At 52.7% G+C, this 26672-nt stretch overlaps 9 protein-coding genes across 9 annotated transcripts; 5 read left to right on the forward strand and 4 right to left on the reverse strand.

Annotated features, from left to right (window-relative positions):
• Positions 1-1135: 1135 nt before the first annotated feature.
• Positions 1136-2347, forward strand: N0V96_009301 (uncharacterized protein; the record flags this gene model as incomplete). Its single annotated transcript, XM_053195933.1, has 2 exons — positions 1136-1497; positions 1573-2347. The coding sequence occupies 2 exons, from the start codon at positions 1136-1138 to the stop codon at positions 2345-2347; spliced, it is 1137 nt and encodes a 378-aa protein (XP_053046666.1).
• Positions 2348-4811: 2464 nt separating this feature from the next.
• N0V96_009302 (uncharacterized protein) lies at positions 4812-5945 on the forward strand (the record flags this gene model as incomplete). Its single annotated transcript, XM_065758604.1, has 2 exons — positions 4812-5653; positions 5822-5945. The coding sequence occupies 2 exons, from the start codon at positions 4812-4814 to the stop codon at positions 5943-5945; spliced, it is 966 nt and encodes a 321-aa protein (XP_065612669.1).
• A 216-nt stretch (positions 5946-6161) lies between these two features.
• Positions 6162-6650, forward strand: N0V96_009303 (uncharacterized protein; the record flags this gene model as incomplete). Its single annotated transcript, XM_065758605.1, has 2 exons — positions 6162-6215; positions 6324-6650. The coding sequence occupies 2 exons, from the start codon at positions 6162-6164 to the stop codon at positions 6648-6650; spliced, it is 381 nt and encodes a 126-aa protein (XP_065612670.1).
• Positions 6651-7027: 377 nt separating this feature from the next.
• N0V96_009304 (uncharacterized protein) lies at positions 7028-7273 on the reverse strand (the record flags this gene model as incomplete). The annotated part of the gene is made up of 1 exon (XM_065758606.1): positions 7028-7273. One exon carries the CDS (start codon positions 7271-7273, stop codon positions 7028-7030), a length of 246 nt encoding a protein of 81 aa, XP_065612671.1.
• Positions 7274-9687: 2414 nt separating this feature from the next.
• Positions 9688-10916, reverse strand: N0V96_009305 (uncharacterized protein; the record flags this gene model as incomplete). Its single annotated transcript, XM_053195936.1, has 2 exons — positions 9688-10653; positions 10710-10916. 2 exons carry the CDS (start codon positions 10914-10916, stop codon positions 9688-9690), a joined length of 1173 nt encoding a protein of 390 aa, XP_053046669.1.
• Positions 10917-14313: 3397 nt separating this feature from the next.
• On the reverse strand, positions 14314-15998 carry SRP54 (Signal recognition particle; the record flags this gene model as incomplete). The annotated part of the gene is made up of 2 exons (XM_053195937.1): positions 14314-15825; positions 15921-15998. 2 exons carry the CDS (start codon positions 15996-15998, stop codon positions 14314-14316), a joined length of 1590 nt encoding a protein of 529 aa, XP_053046670.1.
• A 1149-nt stretch (positions 15999-17147) lies between these two features.
• On the forward strand, positions 17148-18410 carry N0V96_009307 (uncharacterized protein; the record flags this gene model as incomplete). The annotated part of the gene is made up of 1 exon (XM_065758607.1): positions 17148-18410. The coding sequence occupies one exon, from the start codon at positions 17148-17150 to the stop codon at positions 18408-18410; it is 1263 nt and encodes a 420-aa protein (XP_065612672.1).
• Positions 18411-18594: 184 nt separating this feature from the next.
• On the reverse strand, positions 18595-20318 carry N0V96_009308 (uncharacterized protein; the record flags this gene model as incomplete). Its single annotated transcript, XM_065758608.1, has 3 exons — positions 18595-19844; positions 19900-19935; positions 19991-20318. 3 exons carry the CDS (start codon positions 20316-20318, stop codon positions 18595-18597), a joined length of 1614 nt encoding a protein of 537 aa, XP_065612673.1.
• A 3737-nt stretch (positions 20319-24055) lies between these two features.
• N0V96_009309 (uncharacterized protein) lies at positions 24056-24829 on the forward strand (the record flags this gene model as incomplete). The annotated part of the gene is made up of 1 exon (XM_053195940.2): positions 24056-24829. One exon carries the CDS (start codon positions 24056-24058, stop codon positions 24827-24829), a length of 774 nt encoding a protein of 257 aa, XP_053046673.2.
• Positions 24830-26672: the final 1843 nt, after the last annotated feature.

Here is a 26672-nt window from a genome sequence, read left to right on the forward strand (position 1 = left end):
ACAGCATTACCCATTTTATTGTTTTTCTGTGATTTGATTCGCAAAGAGTTAATGATACCACTGTCACGAAGAGGATTTGTCGCATAGCGCAAGATCCACGATTTGACGGCCGAGTTAGAGGAGGAAAGAGGCAGGCCGTGTTCCAGGTGGAGGATGCATGTTTTGTACCCTTGAGAGGGCTTTTGACTATGGATTAGCATCACGATGGATCGATAGACCATCATGACTTTGATGTGTTAGAGTAATAATGATCTTGAAACAACTTTTCGTCTCTCCAAAGTGAATGCACATTGGTTCGTGTCTGGGTACAAGCGACCATCGCTTAGAGTCCACACATGGAACACGTCGCATCTTCCAGACCCATCTGGGGGATCATGCGGAGAATAGTCTGGTGGTCACAAAAAAGCTATGAATCAAATTGATATATGGTTCGAGACGACAATGCCTTAGATAGTGGGAGAAAAGTCCAGCGGAAGGGTGGGCAAGTGCTGATACTTCGAGAGCCCAGGTATTGTCACACCGGTACCCGCGGAGGTGGAGCCGACCAGTCACCGGTCAGCGGGCACGGGGTTGGCCCGACTGGGAAACGGTGGCTGACGGCCGGCGAGGTGAATTGGCCCGGGTAGTCATGGGGGATCTCCGATTGTTTCCACGGACTTTTTGGCGTTATTAATTTTTCTTCGAATCCGATTGACGGGATCGACGCCACATATACGGGTAACGCTTTTCGGGCTTGAATTGCGGGTATTTTGGTAGCCCGCGGATGATCCGCGGATCCGCCCTCTTGGTCAGCCCGCATGTCTCCGTGGCCATGGTTCCTGCGAGGTGTAGAGTATCCGTGCTATCGTCCGATTTCATCCGCCTAGTTCGGATTAATCATCGCCGGTACTTGCTGTTGACTGCATATCGTTCGGCCCGGAGAGCGAGCTATGCCTGAATAGGGCTGACAAAGGGTTATACGACCGCTATGGCGCGCGTGCGCGCTTCTTGGCTTGTTTGGGCCTGAGCCTTTGAGATGAGATTGGTGAGACTGATATAAAAGTCCCATAGACCCGGATTCATCGATGAGCACGAAATATCGTATCTATCACACTTCCTTGAGAGTCTTTTAGATTCACGATATTTATCCGCAACCATGTCTACAACTTCTTCCTTGAATATCCCTCCCTCAAAGTCGACGGTCTCCGTCTCCATCATCGACACAACACTCATTGGCGACCTCCCCACGGCACCTTTTATGGGCCCTACCATGAATGGCTTCGAGAGGTGGCACGGCGTAGGCTACGCCTTTCTAGTAACACACCAGGACTCTGCCGGAAAGACTAGACGCGTAGTATTCGATCTCGGTCTGCCGAAAGACTGGGATAATGACTTTTCTCCAGCTGTCTTAGAAATGGGGAAGAACTTGGACGGGACGATGATTGCTCAAAAATATGTTTCCGAGATTTTGACCGAGGGTGGTCTTGATTTGGGGGAGATTGAAGCATTGTTCTGGAGGTACGTAAGCCATGTTTGCTTTTAGTGCGCGAAACCAAAGAGACTTTTGAATGTGATGGCTAATTCGATGCATAGTCACGCACATCCGGATCACATTGGTCGCCCGTCACTCTTCCCCTCCACGGCATCGCTGATCGTCGGCCCGGGGGTGAAGGAGGCGTACTTCCCGGGCTACCCAACCATCCCAGATGCACCCGTCCTCGCTCGCGAATTCGAGGGCCGCGACGTGCGAGAACTAGACTTCTCTTCCACCGAAATTGAAATCGGGGGACTCAAGGCGCTGGATTACTTCAATGACGGGAGCTTCTACCTCCTCTCCGCGCCGGGCCACGCCGTCGGACACATCAACGCCCTGGCTCGTACGACGGAGGATACCTTCATGTACTTTGCAGGCGACTCCTTCCACCACAGCTCCGTCCTCAGACCCCACGGCGGCGCGACGTTACCAGAGGAAATACAGCTGCCGGGCCACTCTTGCTGCTCGGGACGGGCGTTCCACGCAGTCCATCCCGTGGCTGGTAACGCTGCCGCCCTTGGGCCTTACAGCAAGGTTTTGGGGGAGGCGGGGAGCGACGCGAACGGGATCCCGTTCCATGCGCTGCCTGAGGGTGGAATATTTATGGATTTGGAGGCGTCGAGGGAGACGGTGCGTGCCATTCAGAGGTTTGATGCGAGTCCGGATGTGTTTGTTGTGGCGTCGCATGATAGCAGTTTGGTTGGCGTTGTAGAGGTTTTCCCGGCGGATGGGAGTAAGTGGAAGGCCAAGGGGTGGAAGGAGGGTGGGAAGTGGGTGTTTTTGAAGGATTTTGAGAAGGCGGTTGAGATTGCTAACTCGAAGGAGAAGTTGTGAGGGTGATGATGAGAGAGCATTTGTAGTAGCTTTATACTTGTAGAACTTCTCCTCTTTTATACTGAAATTTACTTCCACACTGCCTGTGTCGCATCCTTTTGCTGATACTGTGACTCAAGCCTCATTTTACCACCCATATGTTTGCTCGCTTTTGAGCTAGACTGCCTCGATCGCCTTTAAATCCACAACATCAAAGATTTATTGCCCAACCAAGTCTCCTAAATCTCGATACAGGATTGTCATCCACACTTGGCACCCCCGTTGTTTTAACAGGTAAATGAGCATTCAACGCCAGCCACAGTAATTGAGGACGGCGCGGGAACCCAGTCCGGAACGTTCTTGCACTGGATGTCCGGCCCATAGACGCCGTCGATAGTGCCAGAAAGGCTGGCGCAAGCCTCGATTCGGTCATCAAAGAATTGTTGAAACGTAATTTGGCCAAAGCAGTCGCGATAGTTGATGTGGCAGAATTTCGCCATGGCTACGGAGGCCAGTGCTGGTAGAAGAGCGAGAGTCGATTGTTTCACTGATGTTAGGAGAAATCATGTTAGTTGCCAAGGAATCCTTCTGGCTGCGGCAGGAAGACTCACTGTTGCCTTGGCGGTACTAAATGATGTACTCTTAGGAGGAATATTGGTTTGAAATGCGCCTGTTGACTCTTTTCCTTCAGGAATCGAAACAACATCCGACTCTTCCCATTAAGTAAAGTGACCCGGAGCAATTTAGTCATAGCTCTAAAGTGTGAACTTACCGACAGTGAAGTAGAGCAGCTAACAAATTACAATGTTCGAACTAAACTTTCCTGTATTAGAGTCTATTATATCAAACCAAGACTTCGCCAAAATGATACTCATTTAACCATATTTATAGTTCAGAGGAACGAAACTCCAGTTACCCAAATTAGTAGGATTTGCTAAAAGGTTCCCACTCAAATTGGAATGAATCAAGATAATACTCCGTAGTCACGGTATAAATAGACCACCGCATGACAACTTCGATCATAAGGATGTGATCGCCGACGACAAGTCACATAACATACTTTGGCTCAGAAGTTTTTTGAAATTACAACATCGACATGGGTATCCGACGGATCCGATCAAATCAATTCTATTGGGCTGTGAGATGGCTACCCAAGACTCATACACTCGCGCCTTTGAGCTTTTAATGTTGATACTTTGGGAATCCCCTCAACCACACAACTTTCGTATAGTCAAAAGCCCAGGCCTGAAATCCGCACGTCAGGCACGCCACTTCGTATATCAACCAAACACGACATCTTTCCATAATTCAGAATGCACAGTCAAGTGAGCCTTCTGAACATGGTGCTTGCACTCTTCGTCATGGTACTCTCTTTGGTCTCAGCTAGTCCACTGCCCTTATTATCTCAAGACGTTCCAGCCACCCTTGGGCCTCGACAATCCGTTTGCCGCCCCACCGTCGGCTGCGTTCCCTTCTTCAACGCACCAAGCTGGAACAGCTTCGAGTTGACGATCCCCGCCCCCGGTGATCCGCGTACCCAGACCGCCCGGTCGTCTGGCGGTGAGATAGAGGCCTCCGTTTGGAACCGAGCCGACGGATCAGCGTTTGTCGGGATCCACCTTGGGGACAGCTACACGCTGCCCGGGCACAGCGAGATGCAGATTCAGGCACGGCACCGGAATACTGCTATCTCCCTCAATCGTAACTCCATCCAGCTTGAGGGTGAAGGAGGACTCGCTACTATTCCTGCTGCGACGATTAATTCTTGGAGACAGGGTAATCGGATTGGGAATACCATTACCCTTACTATAAGATGGAGACTGGAACAGGATCTATGAGAGTGGATTGATTGATTGGTTCATGTTGGAGTCAAATAGTCGATGAGAAGCGCGAGCTTCTCAGCCATCTTCATTCATGCGATTGCGGCAAGTTTTCGTTTTGCATGGTAAGCCGCTAAAAGCGGTAGATGAAAAAAGAAGTGCAACATCCAAGTAAAATACCAAGAAATTGAAGTTTGAGTCGAAGTCACCCTCACATTTGTTCTATAGCATACCTAAGTAACCCAGTGGTAAAATTCGGAAACATTTCAACTCTCGAACTTGTCACAGCAGTTGTTGACATTGAACAAAAAGTGTTGTAAACTGATTTGGTAACACAAAGCTTTATCAAAGACGTTCTTCCGCAATTGATCCCGCCTGATTACGTATGTGGACCTTTAGGGCCAATTAGACGACGGTCCCCGGTCATGTTTGCGCCCTTCAACCTGTCGGTGCTAACCCTTAAGGGGAGGCGTCTCACTCAACTTATCTGCAAAAGGACTTTGGTAGGCTCTTGACTCACTCGGCATAGTTGGGACCATGTACATGAAATTTGCTCTTATCGTATTTCCGTCGAGTCTGCTGAACCTGACTCTTGTTCACACACAAGAGGTGTTGTAGAGGTGTTCAACTCCAACTACCAATCAACATCGACTTCCACAGCAAACATGGCAACGCAAACCGCGACGGAGTTGCAGACCTTCGAACCTGCTTCGTCAACAACAGTCACCACCTTACTGCGAAAAAGCCATGATGCGCCATCAATCTCCCAACAAGCTCCCGGCGGGCTAATGACCACCGACTCGGAAGAGGAAGCAGCGACGACCGGCCCCGTCCTGCTCTCCAAAACCCGAGCCGGCATCGTCATCGCCCAAGTCTGCGGCCAGCTCTTCTTCAGCAGCTTCTGCAACGGCATCATCGTCGTCGCCCTGCCTGCCATGCAGCACAATCTAGGCTTGGACGAAGGTCTCCTCGTCTGGCCTAGCTCCAGTTACTTCCTCACGGCCGGATCCTGTCTCCTGCTCGCCGGCTCCATCGCAGATGTTGTGGGAAACAAGCGCGTGAACCTGACGGGCTCATTTTTCAGTGCCGTATTCGCCATGGCGTGCGGTCTGGCGCAGACGGGCGGTCAGATCATTGCGTTTCGGGCTCTCCAGGGTGTGGCGTACGCTGTCATCACACCTTCGTCCATCTCCATCATCTCGACCAACATGGAGGAAGGGCGTCCGCGCAATATGGGATTCGCATGCATGGGCTTCTCTCAACCCCTGGGCTTCCTGTTCGGGCTGGTACTGGGTGGTGTGTTTACCGATAATGTTGGATGGCGACCGGCGTTCTACCTGGCTGCGGCTGCAAGTGCGGCTCTGTTCTTGGTTGCCATCTGGGCATTGCCGCGCGACCTGCAGGCCAGAAATGACCAGTCTATCTGGAAGCGGCTCGGCAAGGACATTGATATTGTGGGAGTGGTCCTGGTCAGTACCGGGCTAGCGACCTTGTCGTATGTGTTGGCGTAAGTACCTGGTCCACGTATAACTCAGTGAACGAGATGGTTAACCTGGCGCAGGTCATTGTCAGCCGACATCAACAACATCCGTAAACCATCTAGCATTGCGCTTCTGGCAATAGCCGGCTGCTCTATTCCTTCGTTTATCGGGTGGATGCACCATCGGGTAAAAAGCAACAAGACTGCCCTCATCCCCAACTCGCTCTGGGGCAGCTATGTGTTCACCAGCTGCTGTGTCATGGTACTTCTTACCAACGCTCTCACCAACTGCATGGAGCTGTATAGCAGTCTGTTGTAAGTCACAGTGGCACTTTTTGGGGGGAGTTCTAGAGTAACGTAAACCAGCTTCCAGCAGGTCCAGGGCTTGTCAGCAACGGTGGCATCAGTCCAAGTAGTGCCATCTCTCGCCGCCGGGGCACTTACAAGCATCGCAACCGGCATCTTCGTTCACCGCATGCCTGTCTTGTGGATGTTGCTGATCTCATCGGCAATGAGCACAGTTGCGCCGCTTCTCATGGCCCTTATTCGGACTAACCAACTGTACTGGGAGAACGCCTTCTTCGCACAGGTAAGCAAAGGGAATCTCTACTACTCTCATCTCATTTCAGCCATGCCCATAACCTACGGCTTTCATTATTCAAGTCTGGTTTTTAGTAACTAAGGTAAACCCGTGTAGATCCTCACTCCCATCAGCTGTGACATCCTCTTCACAGTCGGCCTCCTCATCGTCTCCGACGTCTTCCCCAAACGCATGCAGGCCCTCAGCGGCGCCGTCTTCAACACGTGCGCCCAGCTCGGCACCGCCCTCGGACTCAGCGTAGCCCAGGTCATTGCCTCGTCTGCGACCAATGCCTCTTCGTACGCGGACAAGTCGTCGCCTGATGCCCTCATGGTGGGTTATAGGGTTGCCTTCTGGGCCATGTTTGGCTGGATGATGTTTGTCTGTCTCGTGTGTGTGTTTGGGATGCGCCGGGTGGGTGTAATTGGTGTGAAACGGGATTAGACCCATTCATCCTGTAAACAGTCGCGCGGTTTGGCCGCCTCAGGGAGCATACACAAGGACATTTCAATGCATGACCGGCGTCTTCAGACCTTGCGGACAAGAAAAAGAGTAATACTGGAATTACGAAGCGATAGACAGTAGAGATGCGTGATGCTTGAGATATAAATGATGTATGGAGAGGTAAAGACTATTCTCCACATGCAGCAAAGCATGAGGCTCATGACGCTTCAAGTTTTCACCCTCGATCGATTCCAAGTATCCAAGCATGACTCAAGAATCGAGGAAACATGTAAACCATCCCACCTAATAGCTTATCTCCGAATTTCAATTCAACTGGAATAACATGAATATTCGTCACCATACTGCATTTTCGGGCCTCAGTAGTGACGACGACTGGCCTCAGTATCCCGGCTCGTCTCACTGCTCTGCTGACTTCCACCGCCACTCACATTGACAACGACAAGTGGCTGCGACCTCTGCCGCTCCTGCTCGCGCTCTCTTTCGCGTTCGGCATCGAGGTCAGCATTTCGCTGTTCATGGTAGGCATCCTGGCTGCATCCGTAGACGCAGTAGGTCTGGGAGTCCTTGATCTGGCGGTTGCAGCCGGGGCAGCCTTTCGTCATGATTGCGAATTGATGTTGTGGGGAGGCTGAATGGTAGAATTTTAGATTTGGATTCGAGGAAGTAGTAAGTAGGGCTTGTTGGTTTTGAGACAGGAGTTTGAAGTGTTTGAGAAAAGGAGGGAAGTCCAGTTCAACGACTTGGGCAGACTTCTCGCGAGTTTAAATACTCTGACATGCTAGCTGATTATGGTACCTTGCACTTTCTTCATCCTCGTAATTCCTGGTGTCTGTCACCTAGGTGCAGTCAAACCAGTCATTTCAACCGTACACAACTACGGGGACAAGGCCGAATGCACGCGCGGCCTCCCAGCCTGATCTTACAATCAGGCTATGCGCTGTCCATTGATAGTCAGTTGGCCTCACCACTGACGAGATGACGCGAGGCCAACAAGGGATCTACGGTCATCTCTCGGATATCATTTACACCCGAGCCTCCAGACTCATTCGTGTCGGGCGCTGAAGATAAAGGTCCGGGTGTGGGTCATACCCGAGGCCCGGGATCTTCATACATCAACAGCTCTAAGCTCGCATAACAATACAAGGCCGGACAGAAGGGGGGGCTGCTTGCCGTAGGTTCTTGCGGCGCGATTACCGCAAAGCCACTGAAGGGGGAGAAGATAGTTCACGTGGGGGATCCGCATAGGATGGGGTGGGATGCGGTGTCCTTTTGTAAGGAGCCTATGAGGTGTGACATGGAAAGGAGGTGTTGGGGTTACGCTACCAAGGCAAGGCGGATTACTCTCGACACGTCACAAAACGTGACGACAAGTAAATGAAGTAGAAAAAGAAACAGATTCGTGAATGGCCTTGGAGGATTCCGGTACTCACGCACGTATCACAATCTCTGATCACACGCATATTGGATTATAGCATAGATTCAAGGTAGAGCATTGTTGCTAATTCAATACGGAAGCCAGTGGAAAGATGGTCCAACTTTCAAAATGATGAGACTGACTTTATCGGTTTCCCTATGAGCGAGCGTGGAAAAAAGCAACCCAAATTACTTCAACTTCCACATCAACATTTCAGGTTCGGTCCGTTCTTGAACCGTGATCTCCGCCATCTTGCGAAAGTGACAATTAGACCTAGTAGTAATGCCGAGATTCATGATGTCCATGATGTACATGTCCTCGATGATACCCTCCTCCTCCTCCGCCACCACCGCCGGAACCGACGTACACAACCACAGGCGGCACCCTACTCCGTTCCCTCTCCCGCATCCTCTCCATCTCGCGCTGGCGTTCGCGCTCTCGCCGACGCTTGTTCTCATAGTAGGCAACCTGGCTGCATCCGTAGACGCAATAGGTCTGATAGTCTTTGATCTGGCGGTTGCATCCTGGGCATCCTTTCGTCATGTTGGCGATGCGCGGGTATATTGGTGTTTTGAGGTTTTTGACTTGGATATGTATTTGCTTTGAGGGATTCTGGTGGTGAGATAGTTAGCTCAATGAATGAGCATTCACTCTGAGCGATGTGATTCTGAGCGTAATTGGCTATTACGATTATCAGAAGAATTTTGGGGGCATCGATCTTCGCATATGGGTGGAAGTCTCCCGGTCTTTTATGCCCTTGGACCCGACCCTTCGACGCAACAACACCATCTCACTCACCAAGGATCAATCTCTAGACCCGATCATGTGCCAATAATCCGCATATCAAGCCTGGTACAAAGTTCGAAGCATCCTGCCTTCAATCCGTCCCCTCTTGTTCTGGCCAAGACGCGTACGTCACAAGCTGATGCAATAAGCACGCATATTGGGCACACTGCGGCTGGTAGGAGCCGAATGTACGAGGCATTGATGCAAGCTGACCATCTCAGAGGACATCTCGTGTACCACAGCATGCGAAGACTCATGATAGTAGGCATTTTAGGGTCGTATTGGTGTCCTGGACGAGGCTGTAGGATTCATTCATAGGGGGTTGAAAACCCGCGCGGGTTATTATGTGATTCTGACCAAGGTGGCACAGCACAGATAGGTGGCAACGTACGGTTTCAATCACCTAGAAGAGATTGATATATGAACTTTGCTTAGTGGTAACGCTACGGCGGGTTACGTAAGTTGGGCTTTTTGAAAGAAGAATGGCCACGGTGATCCCTATAGACATATGTGAACAGGGTGTAGAGTATGTTGTAATTATCTTCATTATCAGCGGCATTAGACAACATGGAAACATCACACTGGAGTTAAAACAAGAGCAGATCAAGTATTAAAACTTCCATTAGGCGTAAACACCGGGTAAAGACTAATGTACAAGCTTGTGCTGCAGGGTATTATAGTTTCTTCAGCGAGGCCGTTTCTCATAACTCTCAGACTCCAAGACTCCAACAAAACTTCGGTGGAGATAATCATCTCCGATTCTGTAATTCATGGCATTCCCATGTGCCATCTAGGCATGCGGTTCTTAGAATAAAATTAGACCATCGCATCGGGGTGGCGGGATCCAGAGCCAACGGGCTTGCGGGTTCCAACGGGCTCGCCGTAGTCGTTCACACCGGCGCCAGTGGAAGCACCATGGCCATGGCCGTGGTGCTTCTCACGGTGCAGGATACCACCACCGCCGCGCTTGCCCCAACCGGCCTTGCGGGTGAAGACAGCATCGTACAACTCAGCCTCGGCACCGTAGTTAAGAGCCTGGCCACGGTTCAGGGGAATGTGGTTGAAGCGGAAGTCCCAGATGGCAGCGTAGGTCATGCGGTAAGAGGAGAAGGCAAAGGTGATTCCGATGGCGGCACCGGCGAAGATGTCATACCAGTTGTGGAACTCGTCAATAGTGAGCGCGCCACCGATGAGGACGGCACCAAGGATGGGGATGTAGGTGATGATCAACTTCCACATGGCGGGGTGGTAGTCGGAAAAGACCTTGAATTTGGCGTTGAGGTACAGGTAGAGGTAGCCGAAGCCGGCGAAGGCAGCGGTGGTGTGTCCACTGGGGAAACTCTCGAGAGAGTCGTTGATCTCCTTCATATCGCCGGTGCAAACCTCCTTGGTAACGTACAAGCTCTGGAATCCAGCGGCGCTGTATCCGGTGCGGGCGATGCCACCCTGGCTAGTAGTGACACGAGACAGATCGGGCTGGCAAGCCTCGAGGAAGTGAGGGCGCAGGCCACCGATGAGGAACTTGATGAAGACCTGGAAAACGGCGGCGCAAATGAGGGAGTAGAGAAGGCCGATGACAGCGTTGTTGACGTCCCAGAAGGAGCGGATGCGGATCTGCATGAGGAGGATGATGCAGATGGGGATGACGGAAGCGAGGAAGGCAGCAAGCCAAATGGGAACGACTTCGTTGCGCATAGGGTAGGCAAATTGAGGGTAGACAACTTCACCATCGGCGAAGGTGACGGCGAAAGAACGGTTCGGGGCAGGAGGTGCCATGTATATCTAGGGATTGTTAGCGATGCTTAGGCAATGTGATATTGAGACGCAATGGAACTTACTCCGAGACCGATAGCACCCATACAGATCATGGTGATAATGTCGATGAGGGTGCCCTTGAGCCATTGCCCGAAGCTGGGACGGGTAGACATGGAGTAAGGCTCAGCGCCGCGGCGCTTGCTGGTGACGCCGTTATGGTGACCGTTGGCGTGGCCGGTGGCAGCAGCGCCTGCGGGCGCCGCCTCACGACGTTTTCCAAAGATGCCCATGTTGATGCTTCTTGATGATGTTGTTGTTGGTGTTGTTGTTCTTGGGTAGTGTGTAGTGTCGTATTAGAGGTCTTGCCAAGCTTTGGTGAAGAAGATGCCAAGACGGGATGGCTGTGCTCGACTGCTTGTGCCTCGCCGGGAGCTGCAAGAAGTGTCTTGGCGAACTGTGATGGATGGAAGGGGTGGCTTGACTGTGAGGGATGAAAGGAGAAGAGTGAGCAGAAGAAGGGGAGGGAGGTCGACTTTAAGCTTAAGGAATAAGGTCCCGGGTCTACAGTCTGTGGCAGGCAAGAACGATGTTGAGGTGACTACCGATACGCTTCCTTCCTCTAGGTATTTGCAGGAGGTAGGTACCTTGGTACTTGCAAATTTGGCTTGACGTCATGTTTGTTTAATCCCAAAATGGGACGAAAAACTTGGGAAGGTGCACACGGTTGGGGGATGTGGGATGTGGGATCGAGGGCAGGCGCGACGCACGCACGGCACGACGCAGCCATACGCAGCCATATGTCATTCCAGCCGCGGCTTCATTTCAGGCTTTTGCTAGGGGCGTAGGCGGTAGGGCGCCGGGGCGTTTGTTACCTCACTTCCATCTTGCACCACAGAATCGGTCCAGAGACCAAGACATGGATATTTGCTGTGTGTATGTGTACCATACGGAGTACCTACCTGTTGCACAACGGACATTGGTTCACTTTCAGCTTCGGGACCTTTTGGGAGGGGGACATTTCAAGCCAGGACCGTTCCTGTTACGCACTAAAACCCCGGATTGTGGCTAGTGACCCAAACTGGCCCAAAAAGTGACTTGTCTGTCTCAGACATTCTGGTCGTCGAATGTGTGTATCCGTACCGTAACCATACGAGTTGCTAGCAGAAAGGAGATGAAAAAACATAGAAAAAAAGAGTCAAGCCACGCGCTACTCAGTGAGGGTACATACTGCGTAAAAGACACCAACGACGTCATGCCGCCTCGGACGCGTGGGCAGTGGGCACATCTACACATCCTTGGCAACGACCGGGCCCGTTCCCGCACTCCACATTGAGCATTTCCATCCCTGTCAACCGGCACCTCAGATCCGACTGCCCCAATCAGAATCCTGGACGACATAAGATTGGAAAAGGTCTGGACTTCCATAGGTTGATGATGATGCGCTACTCGCTGCCAAAGGGCAAAGGGCGTCAAGCCACGCCATACGAGATGAGGCGTAATAATACTGCGTATCTGTTTTTCTTCCTCTCTCTTGTCTGATTCACAGTGGAAAGAATACTTAGCCATCGAGATGTACATGTACTCAGTAACTCAGACAAGATTCTACCAGTGGCCTACGGCAACCTGTTTCCAAGGACATCTGTCTGCACCTAAACTATGGCTGACTGCATTGGGCTTGACAGGGTAACAGGGCGCCAAACGTCCAGAGACGTCTCCCGCAAAAGCGTCGCCGATCCCTTCAACATGTCCTGCAACCTCCGTATCAGGCTTTACAGGCATCTTTTTTTGTCTGTTGGCTCGGCGGGCGTATCAAGACATACATGGATCCACTGTCCGTAACAGAGATGTCATCCTCGGCTCCGCTGTGATGAGTCCCGCAGAGGTATAATCGTTTTGTGAGATGAAAACCTCAAAGCCAGGTTTAGACATACTCAAAATTTGGTTCTAATCCCTGGACATCGGACTGGGGGAGGGTCGTCCGTAAGGCATCATGGTACTCGGGCATTCCAGGGGTCGCTCTCGAGGGGGACCAAAAGGTCCGGGACGTTTGTATCGACGATGGTGTTAGCGTTCCGTGCAACGTGCCCAATTACCTAAGGTAGGTGCGTCTTTGATGTTGCACCACCGCCAGGGGAACTTTGATGACCTGAACAGATTCTTCCTCGAATGGACACGGCAGACACCCTGTTTTCTTTCTTTCTGATTTCGTTCTTTTCCGCACTTTGCATTAGCAAATGTGAACCTTAAGGCTCACACTATTGGCTGTTGTTTCATCAGTCTAGAAAGGGGTGAACCGGTCACAGTTTAGCTCCAGCTCCTGTAGCTTAAACCAGCTTCATGCATTCATATTTTAGACATTTTTGGCATTAAAACCCCGGGCAACAACCTGAAAAGCAATTCTCGATAATACTTATGAGTTACCTAAGCCATTGCCCTTGCTTTGACTCGAGATTAATCGATTTAGTTAATTTTTGGCGGTAGGTAATTCGGCAGTGTTCTAGACAACCATAGCGCTTCCGTTTAGACTTCGTTGCATTCTAATTTCCGAAAGATAATCATGGTTTGTTTTAACTCGGCCGGGACTAATTTTTTGCTCTCGTAGGAAATTCTACTCCGGCAAGCGCGTCGCGCCCATCCCATGGATGATGGATTTTAGATTAGGTATACGATTATGAACTCAAAAAGTCAAGTCACGTTCATGAATATCAAGGATGATAACTTCCAAGCTCGGAAACGCACAAATGATACAATGAATGCAAACGAGTTATCACTGAGAAATCTCACACAACAAAAATCGTGACAGCGGAGTAAACCGACGTCATCCCGCCCCCAATCAAGCTGCCCTGCTCCATGTCACGGCACACGAGATCCGACTTTGCCAATCACATCGTCCCCCATCCTACCTTAATTGCTTGTCGTTCTCTCTGTCCATTATTCCCGTTTAGCTAGCTAGCTACAACTTTCTACCGCACGCGCCACAAATCTCGATTTCAAGAGTTTTGCCATGGCTCGCCTGGCTAATGCGGCACCGCCACACCGCCACAGATTCAAACGCGGCTGGTTCACTGTGACGTTAGTCCGCACGGTACGCTATGCTGGCCACGGGTGACGGACCACAACGCACGTTCATCGATTGACAGAATCCACAGGTCTAAATTCTCCGTCACAGTTGTACGAGAGAGACATCGGTGATCGTTTGGTGCGTTGGTTTAGCCAAGTATCTGTTGCGACGCTTGCGGGCTCCACTGTGAAGCAATACATTGCGCGGCTTCGTGAGATCTTCACATCCTTCTGCCCAAAAGTAACTTTTGGCTCGTCACCTGCTGCAAGGTAGCCAGGCAGGTTTCTCAGCCAGACAGCTAGCACATGCAACCATCACGCCGATGCATGGAAGCCGCAAAGATTTAATATGGCAGAAGAGTTGAATCAATATGGCAAAAGATTGGAATGTCTTGTTGTATTTCCGCCCTCTTCATGCTTCTCCTCCCAAAACGCCAAGCCTATGAATAAGAGGGCTCCGAATATGGTCCCGCCCAGGCGACTCCAGTAAATCCATCATGCCTTCATCCATACTACTATCTCTGCCTCTCCACTTACAGTTGCTTGCCATCATCGACGAAGCATCTGGTTTGTACGGATTACTCTTTTTGGTTTAGACATCATCATCTCTCCTTCCCACGAGATACATCAACGACGCCCGCCGCGGCCCCGGCCAGCACCAGGCATTCCGCCGCCCATGCCCGGCATACCGCCCATACCGCCCATACCCATCTGCTGCATCATGGCCTGCATGTCGGGCATGCCACCACCACCACCTCCGCCGCCGAGCATCTTCATCAGGCTGCCCATATCCGGCATTCCGCCCCCGCCCATGCCTCCGGCGCCGCCCATGCTCTGCAACCGCTTCTGCATGGCCGCCATCTGTTGTGCCTTGTTGCCGCCGCCCATGGCCTGCTGCGCGCGCTGCATGTTCTTCATATTGCCACCCATCTTCTTGGCCATGCCCGCCATCATCCGCTGCTGCGTCAGCAGGTCCTCCACCTCACGTACCGAGGTTCCCGACCCATGAGCGATTCTCGTCATCCGCGTCGGTTGCTCGATAAACATCTTGCCGTCCGAATCGAGCTCCTTGTCCGTCATCGAGTCGCAAATGTAAATCATGCGCTTGAGCTTGGCGCTACCCTCCTCGTCGTCCATGCCCTGCATCATACCGCTCATGCCGGGAATCATGCCCGCCATCTTGGATAACGGTCCCATCTTCATAATGTTGGACAACTGGTCCCGAAGGTCGCGTACCGTGAAGATACCCTCCGTGATATGTTTTATCGTCTCCTTCTGGTCCAGCTTCAAACTTTGCACGTGCTCCACCAGTCCGGCCATGTCGCCCATGCCAAGCAGCTTCTGTACGAATTGTTGTGGTGCGAAACGCTCAAAGTCGAGCATGTGCTCACCCGTACCGATAAAGACGATGGGAGTATGTGTTGCTGCGACGGCGGAAATAGCACCACCACCCGCTGCGTGACCGTCCGTCTTGGTGATGATGATGGCTCCAAAGTCTGCCGATTCCTTGAACGCCTTGGCCTGCGACTCGGCCTGTTGACCGATGGATGCGTCGAGCACCATGATCGTCTCGTCGGGCCGGATTGCCGTCTGAATATCCACCATCTCTTGGAACAAAGCCTCCTCTTGCCTGTGACGACCTGATGTATCCACGATGATGATCTCGAACTTCTCCTTTTTGAACTTTTCGACACCGTCTCTTGCTACCACCGCCGGGTCCGTCTCTGTCAGTGAACCGTAGTATGGGATCTTTGCCTTGGTCGCGTTCTGCTTCAGCTGGTCAAAAGCACCGGCACGGAAGGTATCGGCGCACACCAAGCAGGCCTTGAAGCCTCTCGCCTGGTAATGGCGCGCGAGCTTCGTACATGTCGTCGTTTTACCGGCACCCTGCAGACCAACAAACATGATGATGTTGGACTTGCCCTTCTTGGGCTTGAACGGTTCGGCATGGGGGTCGACGAGCTTGACGAGCTCATCGAAAACGGACTTTTGGATGAGGCGCTTCTTGTTGACGGCGGGCGGGAGCTCCTTGAAGTTGACTGTACTCTTGATCGATTTTCGCAATTGACCGACGAGGCGCACGTTGACGTCGGCTTCGAGGAGGGCGGAGCAAATCTCCTTGAGCATGCCATCGAAAGCCTGCGACGCGGAAACAAATCATGTTAGCTCTTGTTTCTCAAGATATCGTGTGGCGACTGCGACGAATGGTTCTGCGGGGTAGGGATGCGGCGCACCTTTTCGTCGAGGTTGGGCTCTCTGGTGAGATTTGTGACGGCCGTGTTGATGCGGCGACCGAGATCTTGAAGAACCATGGTGGGCGGTTTGCGGCTACCGAGCCGACTTGGGGTATCTCGAAGGGGGTCCTTTTGGTGATGCTCTCGAGGAACGGGAGGACGACGTGTTGCAAATGGGAATTTGGCTTCAGGGTGGGATGTGGATTGCTGCGCTAGCCGTCCACTGCCACCACGCCGGAATCCATGGATGTGACTGGTGAAGCGCCGAGTGTGGGGTTGGTGACCTTGACCGCGGGACATCGGACGCACCGTTTCTCCAGACTCCAGGTATCTCCGTATACTGTGTATACATATCTGCACTGTAACAGCCGGCACTGTGAAGCTATTCCCAGATGTCATGAAATTCGTCCATACATGAACCCACATCCCCGAATATGCACTCATTAATTCTTGGCTACATTGAAACCAATCTTCTCAAAACTCTGGTCGTCAAGGTATAGATGCCAACCACTTTACCTCGAGCCCTGCAAAGTCTAACATCTCAGCGAACATTTAAGCACCTTAACTACTGACTGCAAGATCAATATTCTGGCATGAATTCTATTTAGTGGCGCTCAGATTTCGGCCGTTTCGCGTACGCCTCCCAACCTCAACGGCCCAGTGTCTCTATGCATGTCTGGGGCTGCAAACTCTCGCCCACATTTGCATGTCAACGTTTGACGCCCCTTTCTTCGTCAACACCGTCGTAAGTATGTTGTCCCAAACTAAAAGTCGGCCCAAATGATCTCATGATACCTTTTATAAACATAATCGAGCGTCTCGGCTTCGTTCTTGACCACCGGGAGCCGAACACACAATTGCACTAACCTTTTTGCTTTTATTGCAGGAAATCATTGTCGAGATGCAGCCATACGATTTGAAGCTTGCTATATTCGCGCAAATAGCCCCATACTATCTCGGAAAGGTCCTGTGTGAAAGTTTTGCAGACCAGGACAGAGTAGACTTCCGAGAACACCAGGCTCATATAAAGGCAGTCATGCTCTTCTCAAAAACTACGCACGCGATGGGATTTTTTCAAACTCGCTCTTCTCAGTCATAGAATCGTTTCAAGGAGGTATCGATAAGATGGGAATCTACAAGGGCCCGGTGACTTCGTTTAAGAAGATCACCAAGCTTGTCGTCGCAGCCCTTCTTTCCAATGGAAATACCATACAAGACTATCGCCTCATGGATTCGGCAAAAGTCAACACCATTGACCGCTTTCACGATGGTGCCAGATTCCCCAGAGGCATCGGCACCAATCAGAGCAGCTCTGCGGATGACTACAGAACCGTCTTTAATGCCTGGGAGGTGAACAGCGCCATGAAGGGTCTCGAGAAGGAATATGGCGTCCAGCTCACTCAGGCTCCTTTCGATACCTATTGGAACCAAAAATCCACCGTCGCCTTCCTACCCGTTCCCGACGGTGTCAGCCGCGTGGAGCGCAAAAACTACCGCGTCTACCTCACGGCCGGCGTCCAGGCCCGCGAGCGCGGCGGCCCAGACAGCCTGTTGTACTTCATCTCTGACCTCCTCTGGGCCGACAAGCACAAGGCCTTGCTCGTCTACAACACGACCACCGTCTTTACCCTCGCGCAAGTTCGACAAGTACTGTCTCTCGGCATCGTCATCTTCCCCCTGGTCAACCCAGACGGCAAGCTCTGGGACGAGCGCTGGAATAACTGTTGGGGCAACAACATCAATCCTACGTCCCGCCCCTCTGAGAACAGCGTTAACGGCGTCGGCGTCAATATTGATCGCAACTTCAACTTCACCTGGGACTACCGCAAGATCTACAGCCAGCAGGCTCTCGACGTCGCGTCCGACAAGCCCGAGCACGAGCTCTTCCACGGCCCCGCACCCTTCTCCGAAGCCGAGTCGCGCAACATGGCGTGGGTCATTGACCAGTACCCATCCATCAAATGGTATCTCGACGTGCACACAAAGAACCGCATCGTGAGCCACGCGTGGTCGGACACCCCGATACAGACCACCAACCCTGAAGTGAACTTCCGCAACCAGAGCTACGACGGTAAACGCGGTGACGTGAACACGAAATATGGCGAATACATGACCCCCCAAGACCACGACATCTACAAGGATATCTCGAACAACATGGCCGAGCAAATGGCCAAGGTCTCTGGAGAGCCATTCTACAGCATCGACAAGCTCCGCAAGAAGGGACGGATCTTTCAAGGCTCTTCTGGAACTGCCATCGACTGGGCGTACAGCAGACACGTCGTGAACGCGGCGGCGACCAAGATTATGAGTTTCAAGATAAAGTTTGGCACTTCGGAGGAAGAGGCGGCGGAGATTGGGCAGAAGGGCGGGTGCCAGTACTACCCGTCGCGCAAGATATACAAAAGGGGCATCTCGGAGAGCGCTGTGGGATACATGACCTTCCTTCTCAACGTTGCCAAGTATGAGAATATGAAGGGCCCTTGGCCTTGAACTGAATATTGTGGGCCAAACGAAACGATCCGGGTCATATGTCCAACGGGAATCAACTACTCATTCCCCTCACTTCAGCCAATGGCCCCTAGTTGATCATTTTGTCTATCCTAATACCTCTATGTAGTTCCTCATGTCATTCATGTCATCTCTCATTCCCTAGTCTAGCTGCTTCAACAGCCCGTCATGAATGTTTTGACTTCTTGGGCAAGAACCGGGCTTTCACCCCAGTGAGCATCGCCATGAAGTAGTACTGTATCTCAGATTCAGGCGGCATCTGAACCTCCACATCAAAGTGCTCCAGCAGCGCGGGTATCGTCTTGTAAACGACCAGTTCCGCGAGGTGTCGCCCGGGACACATCCTTCCGCCCCCGCCCCAAGTAAGATTAAACCGTTCCATACCCTTGAGGTCCCTCTCCGAGTCCAGCCAGCGGTCGGGATGGTATTCTTCCGCATCTGGGCCGAATATGAGCGGGTTCCTGTGTAATGAGACAGGGTTGCAGCCGACAGTAGTCCCGGGTGGAAAGGTCTCTCCGTGAACTACAAGTCCTTCAGAGGGCACCGCGCGGGGCAGAGCCATCCCGAGGACAGGATACAACCGTTGTGCCTCCTTAATGGCTGCTTGCGTATAATCTAAACGAATGGCGTTATCATACACCTTGGGATCTTCCGTCGTGGAGCAAATTTCGTCTGAGATTCGCTTCTGCACTTCAGGGTGTGATCCGATCATGGACATGATGGACGTCAGCGCAGAACACATGGTCTCATGCCCTGCTCCAAAATTGGTGATTGCCATTCGACGGAGATACTGTTCCGTGAATTCCGGCTTGTCCTTGTGTAGCTGGATCAGATCCACAAGGAAGTCTTCTTTACGATCATTCTTCGAGACTGGCTTATTCGCCAGGGACGAGGTGACCCTCCGCGAGACCTGCCGGTAGACGCCAGTGAAGAATGGCTTAAAGTTCTTGGGCGTTTTGTACGTCACGCGCCAGAGGTTAGCAAATGTTCTCCCCAATGCTTTGGAGAACAGCTCTGCCTTCACGGCGAGAGGGAAGAGCCCAAAGACGGACTTGCGGCGCCAGCCGAGGTAGCCGTGGGTGCTGGATGAGTGATCTGTGTGGTCGCGGAGGTAGTTTGGTGACCAGGTTAGGACGACGGCCGAGAGGGACTCGACGGCTATGATGTGCATCCATTCCTTGAGGTCTACCTCGGCGCCGTTGAGAGAACGGAGGGTGGTGATCACTCGAGCGAGTACTGCGTCGAGAGCCGGTTCGTGCCGTTTGAGGTATGCTGTTTGGTAGAGAGGTCCGATTAGACGCCGTTGTAAGCGGTATCGTTGCGTGTTGCGTTCGGATAGCAAGTCAAGTGTATCTGGGCATGCAAAGTTTGGAAAGGGTGTGAAAGTGATGTCTGGTCTTTGGAGGGCAGTCGACACTGTTGATTTGGTGTAAGCTGGGAGTGAGGTAAGATGAGGATCGTCATAACGTACAATAGAAATCGGACTTTTCATAACCACTACCGGCTCCTATAAGCGAGTAAGCACGAAATTAAACATCTTTCATGAGGTGTAATCAACATACGATAAATGTGCTTGAACGCATCTACAGAATCAAACCACACCTCATTTGGCCCAACTCTCACAACCGGTCCGTACCGCTTATGAAGCGTCTTTCCCAGCGTGAGCATACGCCCATTGCGAACATGGTAAGCATGCCACACATTGGAAATGGCAGCAAGCCTGGGCCCAGGTACGCGAGCCAAAGGATGAAGAAACAGGCGGTATCCGACGACAATGAAAACGATGAGAATGAATGATGATGACGTGAGTAACACTGCGTTACGGAGAAACGATACTACGCCATAGACGCCGAGCAGCGGGGTGTATCCTCCGAGCGCCGGAGAAGGCATCTCAAGCCCGGCGCTTCGGACGAGAGCTTGCGATAAGGGGGTGGACGGGGATGAGATGTAAGGTAGGATGAGTGAGGTAATACGGATAATGTGGGTGAATATGTGAGTGAGGCAGGGTGCGCGTGATGTGGCGGTTGAGGCTTTGCAGCAAGCGGCGCGCCGCAGAGCAGGAGAAAAATTTCGCGGGGGGCGGGGGGGCGCTGTGGGAGAGCTGCGGCGGGCACACGCCATTCGGACCGGCCCCACTGGCCGGAACGGGGAATCGAATAGGGGGCTGAGCCAATTGGATTTCGGGCGTCGCCGCTGGGTGTCCCTTGCATTCTTTACACTCATGCCTACTACCTTACCCTCGACTATGTATCCATAGTACTACTACAGTACTACTGTGTATTGCATCCTTACCTCAGCTACGTCTTGAATGGCAAGGCAAGGCGGGAGAAGGGATCCGCTAGAGGCTAGATTTCTTGGTCTGCTTTAGAGGGGACCTGGGAAGCTTACGCTTGTGCGGCTGGGATCACATAGGGCTCTTATGCGCCGTCTCAGGGGTGGACCCCGCCGTTTCGCTGCTGGGGAAGCTCCCATGGGCCATAGCTCGCTCGATGGACCGTCTGTGGGTTGCCTCCGGCTTTGGATGCCGAGCGGCGAGCTTTCACGCTACGCAGCTCATGATGGATTATCAGTACTCACTGTGATGTAATTCCACTGAGTATTATAGTTGGCTCCTAATGTTACTATTCCCGTCGCTCGTTGCGTAAGTGTAAGAAATCCAAGTAAGCACTGCCCTTCTGTAGTCGTCGTATGTCCGGGGAGATAGGGGACTCGACAGACCATGAACAATCAAGTCATTGACTTACTCGAGCTGGCGGCTACAAGGCAAGTGACACTTCCAAGTTCCGATGACAGCTCCCTTTCTCGGTTCATCCTGGATCGACCAAGGGTACCGTTGCAGCGAGATTCGCTCTCAGACCTCGTTCATCCGTCTGGAATTGATCATCGATCTGATGTGCCACGTCAACTCTCCTTCAATACCCAAGTACTCCCGAGACCCTGGAAAGTTCAAAATAGCTTTACCCTTAGGATCCCGTCATCCTAGAATGTTTCAAAGGTTTAGCCGAATTATAAGACGGATCATATAATCTCTCATCACGCCTTTGGTCCTAGCTTTGAAGATTGGTGGAAGAACATCTCTCGTGTATCATCGTGGCCAAGTTGTTTTTTTTCAAGAAGATGAAAAGAAATTGCTAAATGGAAGCCAGCTTCCGTGATATGTCACTTTATTGGCAATGAATAAGAAATTCAATGGGACCTCCTGCAGATCACCGGAATCGCATGTACGGAGTGCTCGAGGCCGCCGTCGGACATTATCTTGGGCACGCAAAGTCTAGGTTGAAACGGCAAATCCCGCTACGGCGGGACAATAAGCCGAAAATCATCATCTAAAGAAAACCCGCAAACGGGGTAATTATTGGATGGAGAAACTCTAGTTGTCGATCTGAACATGGCTTCATATTCTCCGTAATGGTGTCATGCTCCAGAGACTGCCGTCAATTATGCTTCACCTGCATGAGGCTAAATCTCTACTCAGATATCACCAAGGTACAAACACCAATGATTGGCGTAAAAGGGCGGACACTTGCAAACAGCTCCAACCCATGTCTCGTCAACCTGATCACACATCTCGGTTGATCGACGCTTCTTGGTGAGCTTGAATCAAATTGATTGTGGTGTACGTCGCCCTGTTGGAGTAAATCGAGCTAACGGTTTCATCGAGTCTGCAACTCCACTGAAGCATCTTACTACAACTGGATACAATGACTGGACCACGTCAATCCTAATTGGGATGAGCCTTTCGAAAACCAGCTCAACTTTGTGACGAACATGTTCCCTTCCAAGAATAGATGCACGCAACATACGTATGGCTGGCTGAGAACATCAGTCCCTAAGGTGCGTACGCAAACCTAAAGATGGACGACTGGCTGATAGGGAGCTGAGAGTCCACGTCATCGAGGCAAGCTCCATTGTAAGGGAGCATATGGGGGGGCAATGGCATCTTCCGTAGTTTCTAGCGCTTCTTTTCCCAGCCTGTCCCCTTTGATCTCGCTTTGAGTCACAAACACGCAAAAGCTGGTTCTTCTTTTTCTCCCAGCCTCAAGGGTCTGGTGCATGACAACTCCGAAAACTCCCTTTTGGGAAACTTCGGCCATCATCGTCCGATGTTTGTACAATATGCAAGCAATTTGGAGGATAAAGTCGCCAAAAAAAGTGTCAATTGGTGTCAACGCAAGCAATCCCGTCGCCACATTCCTCAAAGCGGTCGACTAATCCGCCCCTGGCCCCGGGCCACCGGCGCAGCCCTTCGGGGCGCTACCCGGGATCCTAATTCGGGAAGTGGGCGGGCTTGCGTGTCCCAGCCCCAAGGGCTGTCTCGGGAGAGAGCTTTTTTGGCCTGTTTGACCCTGCATAGGATTAGGGGGGCCAGAACAACTTGTCAGTGACAGGCGTTAACAGCGTCGAAACCAGACGTTTCGAAACAAACGGTCTCTCGAGGCCAATCGTTCCCAAACTTTCAGACACACTAGACCCGACGAACACCTCCTGTAGTCCCCCATTGCTGGATACTACCAGGCCCCAAAAAGTGGCTTACTGCTGTGTAAACCCTGGTGTCCCTTGTCGGGGCTTCATGGAGCCATCTCACTCAACTTGACACCGCCCTACCGCGGCTGGGCCAACGATGAATGAAGACGGAAAGCCGCGCAAGCAGACATGCCACAGCATACTATGTTCAGTCAAGCATTCGACCAGCTCCCCCACAGGCACAATGGGGCTTTTCTCCGTGCTCTCTCAAGAGTCGATCATAGCGTCACGGAATATTCCCTGATGGGCCCAGCCCGCGATGGAGCCACTGGGGGATCGAATTGCGGAGCTGAGCCGCGTTGTCGTCAACTCTTCGACTCGAAGACGTGCTGAGCATGTCACCTGGGTGTAAGTCGAGCAACTCGAACTACACTAAACCATCCCGTCATCGATGTCAGTATAGTATCGAAAGAAGATATAAACGCATCGGATATCCAACTAACCCAGACTCTTTTTTTCCTTCTCATCACCACACTCATCTCATCTTATCTCTTCTGCATCTTCTTTCTTTTCCTCAACATCCTCACTTGTTCTACCGCAAACCCCCTTCTTTCTTTTTTACCACGAACTCCTCCCTTTTTTTTCAACAACTTCACTTCATTCATTCGCCAGGATGCGTTCCAACCTCATTTTCGCCCTTGTTACCGCCATCGCGGCCATCAGCTCAGCGGCGCCGGCGCCCCAGGCTTCTGGTGCGCCCCCGTCCGGCACTGGGCTGGCTCCCCACCCCACGGCAGTGGAGCTCCCCGAGCGGTACTCCTCCCCCGCGCCCCTCCGGCACCGGCCTGCCTCCTAGCGGTGCCCCACCTTCCGGCACTCCCCCGGCTCAGCAGCAGCGCCGCTTCCGTGGCATGATGAACCGTCGCCAGAACTCCGCCCTCCTCTGACCCCCGCCTTCCGGTGCGCCTTCCGGCGCTCCTCCGAGCGGCACTCCCTCCTCGCCCCAGCGGCGTCGCTCAGCCCAGCGGTGGCGGCCATGGCGGCTTCGGTGCTCAGGAGGCCGGCGCTAAGCCTACTGGCGCTCCCCGTCTGGTGCACTCCCTCCGGCGTCCGCCCGAGTGGTCCTCCCCTCTGGAGTTCCTCCTTCTGGTGCTCCCCCAGCGATGCGCCTGCTCCTACCGGCAACGCAAAGCGTGCTGAGCCCTCCGGTGCTAAGCCGTCTGGACCTCCTCCTTCAGGCGTTCGCCCCAGCGGTCCTCCCCGAGCGGCGCACCCCTCCGGCCTTCCTCCTTCGGGCCCTCCTCCCAGCGATGCCCCTGCGCCCACCGGCAACGCTCGCCGCGCCGAGTCTGCTCCCGCAGGCCCCAAGCCTACTGGCCCTCCCCGTCTGGAGTGAAGCCTTCCGGTCCTCCTCCTTCTGGTGCCCCTTCTTCGGGTGCCCCGCCCTCTGGAGCTCCCCCTCTGGAGCTCCTGCCCCCACTGGCAATGCTCGCCGTGCTGAGTCTGCTCCCCGGCCAAGCCCTCTGGCGAGTCTGGACCTCCCCTTCAGGAGTTCGCCCCAGCGGCCCTCCTCCCTCCGGTGCTCCTCCTTCTGGTGCTCCCCCAGCGGCGCTCCTAAGCCTACCAACGCCAAGCGTGCCGATGAGTCTGCTCCCGCCGGTCCCAAAGCCTACCGGTCCCCGCCTTCTGGAGTGAAGCCCTCCGGCCCCCTCCTTCCGGCGCTCCTTCCGGCGCCCCTCCCTCCGGTGCCCCTCCTTCTGGTGCTCCCGCTCCTACTGGCAATGCTCGCCGCGCTGAGGACGCCGCTCCTACCGGCACTAAGCCCACTGGCGCTCCTCCTTCCGGTGCTCCCCCTCCGGCGCGCCTTCCGAACTCCTCCTCCCAAGCCTTCCGGTGCTCAGGCCGAGGGTGCTGCTCCCTCCGGCACCCTCCCCTAAGCCCACTGGCACCCCTACCGGCCCTCCTCCTTCCGGCGCACCCTCCGCTCCCGCTCAGAAGCGCGCCGAATCCGCTCCTCCCTCCAAGCCTTCCGGCACTCCTCCCTCCGGTACTCCTCCCTCTGGCACCCCTCCTCCTCGTCCCAGCGGTGCTCAGGCTGAGGGCGCCGCTCCCAGCGGAACCCCTCCTCCCAAGCCTACCGGCACTCCCACCGGCCCTCCCCTTCTGGAGCTCCTCCCGCTCCTACCCAGAGCGCTTAAATAGCTCTCCCGCTAGAGAGCTACGACGACGATCATCAACGATAGACTTGAAGCCATCGGTTCAGCCCGCACAGAAGCAGCGAATTTGATACCATCTTGAGTCTGGGTTTGTCTTACCAGGAGACATTGAACCATGGCTGTCAAGCATTGGAAGTAGGAAAAGAGAAGAAAAGGTGGATGTTGACATGAGACATGGGACAGTTGACGACGATGGCGGTGATCACTTGGCTAGTCATTTTTGCTTTGTAGATATTGGTTGAGATTTTTGTGGGCATTTGTATCATAGCATTTCCTTTGAGAAAACCTGAGAATAACAGCGCTGTTACCCGAAATCGCTTCCAGCCTTTTTGGCTAGTTTACTTTGCAATAAAGACCCAATTGATGTTCAGTTGCATTGAACTTGTGGGTACTTTTTTTAAACTGTTGCCTAACAGTTCCCGATTTTGTCATACACGTGGCTGGCAATCTTGGGTTACGACGAAAACATAAAGTCTCAGCTCCAAGTTTTAGTTGAGAAAAGGAAAAGTAGGAGGGTCGTATCGCCAGCCGTTGAACTAATGCATGCAGTCATCAAGGGGCCCCAGAATATCAAACTCTTCTCGTCTTGCATGATTGGTAGAACTGTACGAATGGTTGATGTCCAGGGGACCTGGCCGTCAGCTTGCATGCATACGCCAGGGGTAACACTCCATATCACATGGCATCATTAGATCCTTCAATTCCTTCCGTCTCATGGCTGGCGGCTGTTGCACCTCAGCTCGGATCCGGGCTGGGGTTTTCAGAGACACGATAGCAAGCCCATCAGTCGATGTGCCAGGCAGCAGGCTTAGCCAAAACTCAAAAGACTTTAAGATAGACGCTATCCTCGCAAGATGCGCTAGGGTAGATGTTCCTTCGCGTTGTGGGCTAGACATCTTAATGATCCCTTCACGAACGACCTTTCTTGACCCTAGCCCCCGAAAACGAGTGATCCTGACTCGGACGATCGCGAAGTTCTATATCGACAATGATTTCTCAACCCCAGTCGACGGGTGGCCCGCAAAAGGATGACCTAATTCGTCAAGACGACGCAGGGCATCGAACCTCTCACAAAACCGTGCCCAAGGTCGTGGAATCTCAGCTGGATGGTTACAGCATCTTACCAGCTAGAGAGGATACCCTTGACAGCGTGGGGGAGCCTCCCGCATACTCAACTGTGAGATGGTGGTACTTGGAGATAGGATGTTGCTTTCTCGCCATTGCAAGTCTCGTCGCTCAGGCAATCGTCCTATGGCAGTACGATGGCAAACCACAAGATGCGTGGCCAAGCACGACCCTGACCCTCAACGGTCTGATCGCGATTTTATCTACCGTCTGCCGCGCGACCTTCATGATCGCTGTTGGTGCCATTCTCAGCCAGGCGAAATGGAATCATTTCTCTGGAAAGAAGAGCGGATACCATAGGCTGGATGACTTTACATTGATCGACGACGCCTCGAGAGGTTCATGGGGCAGCTTGCAGTTGATATGGAGGTTTAAGGGAGCGTGAGTATTGAATCGTACCTAGAAACTAATCAATGCTGATGGCAAATTTAGGCACATT

The sequence above is a fragment of the Colletotrichum fioriniae genome (assembly GCF_027942845.1).
Source record: "Colletotrichum fioriniae strain IMI 355084 chromosome Unknown scaffold_12, whole genome shotgun sequence".
Classification (NCBI taxonomy): Eukaryota; Fungi; Ascomycota; class Sordariomycetes; order Glomerellales; family Glomerellaceae; genus Colletotrichum; species Colletotrichum fioriniae.